General features: G+C 43.3%; 1 protein-coding gene across 2 annotated transcripts in view; it reads right to left on the reverse strand.

Annotated features, from left to right (window-relative positions):
* LOC134008646 (protein jagged-1b-like) overlaps nt 1-7,306 on the reverse strand; it is a 28,155-nt gene extending 20,849 nt beyond the window's left edge. The window contains exons 1-3 of one of the 2 annotated variants that reach the window (XM_062448126.1): nt 6,963-7,306; nt 6,217-6,519; nt 645-702 (exon numbers count right to left, since the gene is read on the reverse strand). In XM_062448126.1, the coding sequence (XP_062304110.1) occupies nt 645-702; nt 6,217-6,519; nt 6,963-7,037 (436 nt within the window). In that variant the 5' untranslated portion in view covers nt 7,038-7,306. The remainder of the gene's footprint in view (nt 1-644; nt 703-6,216; nt 6,520-6,962) is intronic. The other variant, XM_062448127.1, reaches the window with a different exon arrangement.
* Nucleotides 7,307-7,545: the final 239 nt, after the last annotated feature.

Raw genomic sequence — 7,545 nt, forward strand, 5'->3', positions numbered from 1 at the left:
ATTCAAATAAATAACCTGTGTTGTCATGTAAATCTACAATTCAAGATGCATGTTTGTCCAGATCTATTTTTCAGCAAGATAGCTAGAGCTAACTGAAGCTGAGTTGAATCACGATAGTTTGTTTGCTAAGCTGTAACGTTAGTGCTAACGTTACCCACCTAAGTCGATCCTGTTTGCTTTGACAACAGAAGTGGAAACAACTAACATAATCATTTCAAATTATATCTAGTCAATCTGTTGAAAACAGTGTTGTGTAGACACAATTGATTTATTTGTAAGTTTTTATTTCAAGTCTCCACCTTCATGTTTCAGTGAGTGTTGGCCGTGTTGCGTCTTTGCTCCGCAGCTTCACTCGTTGTAGACCAACCAATCAGTGCGCAGCTCATCTATATATTCATGAGCATACCATAAAAGGACAAAACCTAGCGTTTTTTCCCGGGACAAATTCACTGGAAGCATCAGGGGGCATAGAACAGCACCCGGGCCATTTTTAGCCCAACCAATGTTACATACCCTATTCGGAGACCTTAAAGAACAGTGTGAAATACCCCCAAAACCCAGTCAATCACCCTTTTAAGCACTCCCCATTTCAAGGTGAAACCTGATGGGGAGTGGAGAGAGAGAGAGTTAATGGGAATACTTACTGCCCGTGGACGAGTCGTTGTTGAAGTCCAATGCCTCCACGATCAGTGTATACGACCTCTGCAGGGAGAGGGACAGAAGTCAGGTCACAAACAAGTTCCAGCTGCTTTGACCCCCTTCACCCCTGGTGTGCCAACTAAGACTGCAGTATACTTGAATTTCAACGGCATAGTTACATTTACATTTATCAATTTAGCAGACGCTTTTATCCAAAGCGACTTCCAAGAGAGAGCTTTACAAAAGTGCATAGGTCACTGATCATAACGAGATAGCCCCAAACATTGCGGGTAGCCAAAACATACATTGTGAAAAAAACAAATAAGTGCCAAAGGGAAGAACCATAAGAGCATGTAGTTAAACAAGTCACAATTAAACAACATGAACTTCAAAAAGTGCAAGAGTGTACCTGTAGAAAACAGTAAAATATTTCACAGCGAGTACAAGGATTTTAAATCAGTTACAACTAACCAACAGGAGAAACAAGTCTCTCAATAAGAGTCATTGTGATCCTGGAGGAAACTAGCATCAGGTCCAGCAAATCATTCCTAAGTACCGTTGTACTCCCGAAACAAGTGCGTCTTAAGCCTTTTCTTGAAGGTGGGGAGACAGTCAGTGTCAGCAGTTTTGCATTGTTTTCAAACAACTCAATGAAAAGTAAGCAAATACATTTTTACAATTCTATCTATATAATTTCAAGCTAATTGAATAAACCTTGAGTGCTTCAAGTACTTTCTTAGATTTCATCATCCAGTTACATGTCAAAATGTAGGCTTTACTCCAATACCCTGAATTACAGTCTTTCAGTATTCCACATACAAACTGGCCCCAGTGGTTGGTTTGCTGATTTTGTTAAAGGTGAAATGTTGCCCTGAACTTGATACACAGTGCAAACACAGTGATGTCCTTCCAACTTCCACCAATGAGAGGTTCACACACATGCCGATATATTGTCATTTAAGTCAGTGTCCACTGGCCATTTTCCATATGTGGCAGATTAGCGAGCCGCTATCCTCCCCTAAGGCACTAGTCTCTCTGATCAGGGCAGGCTAAGCTGATCTATCTTTCCCCAAGCCACCCCAAAACAAACAGACAGCTCTCTTCATCTCTCCCCCGGATGATGAGATCAAGGGTTGCGATAAAGAGAGCAAACTGCTGGCATTGTTTAAAAACATCCTGAGTTGCTTTTTTCTCTTTTCCCCAACTCCCCCTACTTTATCTTCCCTCATTCCCCATTCCTTACTTTCCTCTGTTTATCCCTGCATACATGCATGTGTTTGTGTGTTTAGTCAGTGAGAGTTAATGGGTAGAAAAGCCAGTACCATACACAAGGTAAAATGTGTGGGGTGTGTGTGCGTGCGTTGCGGGGAGGTAGAGGGTCCATTATTTTGGCACCTCTTTGAAACTCTTTGTCTCTCTTAAGGCCACCATCGCTCTCACCGGTATCGGATGACGGACAGGGGAGAGCTGAGGGAGGAGAGGGAGGTGTGTGAGTGTGCACAGAGGAGGGTGTGCGCATGTTTTAAAGTGCTAGACGCTCTCGGTGACAGTTTACAAATGTGTGTATCTAATATACATCAGATATTTGGTGTTTGTTTGTTCCAATGCTCATGTGCATACAACCTTGTCCGCACTTGGCTCCTGTCCAAAGCCGTGGGCCTCTCTCCACTTGTGACACTCACTTGTCAACATTCACACTCGCTCTCTTCGTAACACATGTCAATGAAGCTCCAGAAATGAGGGGGGGGGGATAGTGGTGGGAAGACATCACGCAGACACCACTTGGCCTCAATGTTCTGCTTTCCCTCGCTCCCTAAACATCTCTCCGTCTCTCTGCTTTCTCCTCTAACCCATCTGCTTTTTATTGGAGTCTTGCCCAGTCCCTTGTGTTGGACTTATGTGGCCTTGCTACTTTCTCCCATTTAAACAAATGTTTGGCTGAAATAGATAAGGCAGGGTAGTTGCTCTGACTTATATTATCCTTTACAGACAAGGAAGTCATTAGTGGTTGAATCCTTGGGAAATTCAGATTAAGTGTTGATTAACTGTAAACCAATCAGATGCCTATAAAAAAACATACAATTTGGCTAAAGACCCCAAAAACTAAACAAGATATAACATGTGTGATCATACATTCCTGAAGAGACTCACAATATTGCACATTCAATACACGCCATACCTTCACCACTTCACCATGTCAATGAGATGGTTACCCAAATGCCCTTATGGAATATCTGCCAGGTAGCACATACTTCTTCTCCAAGGAATAATGCCTATCCTAACATCGGCTGGTCGCCAAGCCACCCCCCCAACCCTCTACCAATGCCATCTTTTGATGCAATATCATTTGGGTGGTTGGCATAGAGCCCAACTACATGGTTCAATACTTACGTTTTGGTTTCCCTGGCAGGAGATTACGTGTGGGAAAATAGTTTAAAAGCAAGTGAAAGGATAGAACAAGTCAGGGCAAGTCTAGAAAGGGAAGGGAGGCATCAATGTGAGCCGCAAGAAGGGCAGAGCTCACACGGCCACAGCCTAAAATGAAAGGTAAACAGAGGATGACAAATGATAAAATGGTATAATGTTTAGCTGCAAGGCTAACATATCGTCCTGTGCTTTTAAACTTTAAAGGTCCCATGACATGAAATGTTCACTTTCGGAGGTTATTTAACATTAATCTGAGTTCCCCTAGCCTGCCTTTGGTCTCTCAGTGGCTAGAAGTTTCGATAGGTGTAAACCAAGACCTGGGTATTCTTCTCCGCCTTTGAGAAAATGAACGCTGAAATGCTCGGCTTTGAAAATCCTCTCCTTATGTCGTCACAAGGAGGAAGGTTACCTCGCCTTTCTCTGCTCTGCCCGCACAGAGAATTTGGCCCACCAATGAGAAAATGAGCTATGACCGTGGAAGTGCGATATTGGTTTTTCCACGAGACATCATGGCTTGCAAACGACCGAAGCATGGCAGTTAGCCCCGCCTCTTTCTTCCTCATAGCATTTAAAGCTAAATACACAGAAACGGCACGTCCTGAGAAAAGCTCATTGTGGGACTGCTCGTAGTGGCTGTAATTCTGCACCAAGGCTGAATTTCGGGAAAGAGACTTCAGATACAGTGTTAGGGTACCACTAAGGCCTATATAGAAGCATCCAAAAACAGCATGTCATGGGATCTTTAAACCTATAAAATGACATCATCTTGACGACTTTAAGAGGTTGACTTTGCTTACAGAAAGTCAATTGAGTTTTCAAGTAATTACGTTTCCCCTTTCAATAAAACAAGACTACCATTCTAAAGAAAAAGTCTCTGTGCCGGCTGCTGTCACATTTGAGATGTGTTTGGTGGTTTAGCATTGGACATTGTTCCTCAGGTTGAACCCTAGGCCACAGTTTGACCCAGGCCCCTGCCTGACAAGCCAGCAGGCCAATCCAACCTCTGGACTTCTGGCTTTAGGACAGGGAATGGCTTGCGTATAACAACAGCCACTTGGTTTTAGGAGATGATGGAGCCCCGGTTCCCAGTTGCAATAGGACCACAGGACTTCTAATAATCGCACATTCAGCAGAACGCCACACAAATGGGGGCTTGTTGGCGAGCGGCAGTACTCACTAACCTCTCTCTCTGCTGAGATCACTGCTGTTTCCTGTTACCTCCCCCATATCCACAATATCCCGCCTGCCCCCCATTATGTCCCATAATCCTTGCTGTGGCCCAGTCGGGGCCAAAACTATTGTGTCATCGCACTCCAAGCCCCCTCCCGGTTAATACAAGCATCACTGCCTCCCTGTTTGTCTGGTGCAGAATGAAATACGAAGAATGAGGGATAAAGAGAGGGGTCCTCCCAACTCAGTAAAAAAGGAAATGGGGCCAGAGCTTAACTCTCGCATGTAAAGGTTTCAGGGAGTGGGAGAGAAAGACAGACCCTGTGGGAATGAAACATTACTTGTAACTTCAGAGCTGCCATTGTAGGGCCCAATAAAGTGACTGACGCACAAAATTATGTTGTTTTGGTCGGACGTGCCAATTTGAGGTTGGGATTTGGGGGAAATAAAGTTTGCGACACCGAAAGGAAAGAAAAGAAGAAAAAGAAGCTGTCTGGCCCACTACAGTTCAGTTAGGGCATGATGATGGCTTCATTTAGCATGCCAGTTACTATGGGTGGCAGGGTTAAAAAGATGGAATGTCTTGGGGCCAGTCAAGCGCAGCAATCCAGGTTCACAAAGACCAAGCAAAGACAACAGGCCTTTATACTTGTGTGTGTTTTAAGGTCAGGGGCAAAAAAACGATGGCCTAAACCTTCATGTAGAAGGTGATATACAGTCTCCACAGTGCCATCCTTGGCCCTATGGCCAAAGAGATATCTGATTCAAGTCTTATAAAACCACTAAAAACGGAAATAAACTACATTTACATTTAGTCATTTAGCAGACGCTCTTATCCAGAGCGACTTACGTAAGTACAGTGACATTCCCCCCGAGGCAAGTAGGGTGAAGTGCCTTGCCCAAGGACACAACATATTTTGGCAGAGCTGGGAATCGAACCGGTAACCTTCAGATTACTAGCCCGACTCCCTCACCGCTCAGCCACCTGACTCAGGGAGTCAGGTGGCTGAGCTAATATGAAACTAATATGAAAGTTCTAATCAAATATAATTTGTTATTATCTTGACAAACAATTTATAAATCAAGGAATTCTAATGCACACATTCAATATTCCCAAAGATACCTAAACGGGCTAGAACAGAAAAGGACTGCTGGCTTCTCTATTGCCCTCTTGCAGGTGCAACCCCCTTCCCATCCTTCAATTCAGTTCTCTTTCACCCCGTGGGAGGCCGTTCCCTAGCAACTACTCCCAACATCCAATCACTTTGTTCTATTTGTGATATGGAACCCTCTAACAAACAAAAAGTTGTAAACCAACCGCTGTTTGGGTGAGAATACGTCTAAAATGTGCTTATTTTATGCAGGTATGTGGCTACAAACTGGACATACGTATAAAGACCATTTCAATCAGATTTTCGAAGAATAGACTACCTCTGAAATCTCATTTTACTCATGTCAAACAATACACAATTCGCTGAATAAAACTTGACATTCCATTTGGAATTTGAACACGAAACAACAGGAACGGTTCGAATGCATCGATTACTGTGTCATTACAGCTTCCTGAGGGCATTGTGTGTAAACGCGCTGGTGAGATAACAAAGGTGCTTTATTGCTTGTTCTTGCAGAAGCCATTGTCTTACATTCGGCCAGGGGCGTTCTAATGAAGACATCCCTTGCTTTAAGCCTGGGTGGTATCATGTCAACTCAGTGTCAACTCAGGCAGAGAGAACTCGGATTTCCTGAAAGGGACTTTTCGTAAGGCTGCTGCTGATACAAATGAATAACACTCTTACAGTTTATCACGTCACAATCACGACATAATATGAGGAAAAATACATGTTTAAGTAGCCTAGTCAAAAGTATTTGAAGATTTTAACTGAAGCAGCCCACGGTAGTGTGGAGCGAGCGCGAGAGAGAACATGACAAGTAAACATATATATTAGAATTGATTGCTTTTACAACTAGCAATTAACTCACCGGCCAAGCAAAGCTGAAAGGCAATACAATCCTCGACTTGTCACTCCTCGGGTTCCGCAAAGAAAAGTTATTCCCACCGACGACGGGAGTAGACGCCGATCCAAAGCTGCAGGGCCCCGCTGAATAGACCTTTAACTGGTACTCCTTCAGACACACTTTAAAATAGGTATCACACTCGTCCCTCGTGCACTTGTGATCCGCAGCATTACGAGACCCATCGCAACACAAACCAGTCTGGAGTTCACCATTCACGTTCTGCATAGATATGATTTGCAACTCGAAGTGTCCTGATCCCACAGACACCTGTTCGGAGAAAAAGTATGCACGGTTATGACCATGTTGACAGAAAGACACTTTTGAAAAACAAAATCTATGCCAACTGGCCAATATCCAATTGTTGTTCTGCTCTGGGCTACGGGTATGTAAAGTTGATGGAGTGTTCTACAACGCCAATATTGTCAAAACAGTGACTGCATTTCGAGACACAAACTTTGTGAACGATTTATTATTATTAAGCCCCACGTAGCCATATGACTAAACTATAATCATTGCACGTATGTCGAGCCTATATAAAGTTATCTAAAATGACATAAGTATAAAAAAATGTTTCTCAAATTCATTGTGAAACTTAATGGTCCTCATGAAATTACCATCTTCCAAAATCACAACCTGTAAAAGCAGTTTTACTCCATATTTTGTGCGATTGTGTAGCAAATAAAAATACGTAAATCAGTAAATCCACATACCTTAATCCATATGCACTGCAGTAAGACATTTATAGAAAAAGCAGCACAGAATAATGAACTCCGTCTCAAAATCATGCCTTCTGTTTGACAGTGCCGTTTGCAGTGGAACTAAACGTCCGGCCGACCCACGGCTCGATCTATATACTCCTCCCCGATTTTAACATGCACGAGTGGAGAACAACACCTTTTCAAACCAGCATTGATTTCGAATGCCAAAAAATGGCCTGCCCCCTTTTCTCACTCCTTTGTCCGTTTCACTATTGTTATTGTCCTTTTTCTATATATTTCTGCTCCTGTGATACGACAATAACCACGAGCTAAGAAAACGCCGTCTGTGGCAGAAGGACTGCTCGAGCTTTACAACAAGTTCAGGGGATCAAGGGGCGCGAGCAGCAGCTTAATATTCATCAGTAGGAGAGGCACTGAGCTCGAAGCCGCACCTTTTTGTGCATATATGCATGTCGTGCGACTCAATGTTTACAGTTGCTTCACAGGCAACTGTGTAAGTGCCCCCACACATGGATGTTATTCAAATAGGTCAACAAAACACACAGAGAGATGTCTTTAGCGTTTCCTTCTTAAT

This window comes from Osmerus eperlanus, chromosome 22 (assembly GCF_963692335.1).
Source record: "Osmerus eperlanus chromosome 22, fOsmEpe2.1, whole genome shotgun sequence".
Taxonomy (NCBI): Eukaryota; Metazoa; Chordata; class Actinopteri; order Osmeriformes; family Osmeridae; genus Osmerus; species Osmerus eperlanus.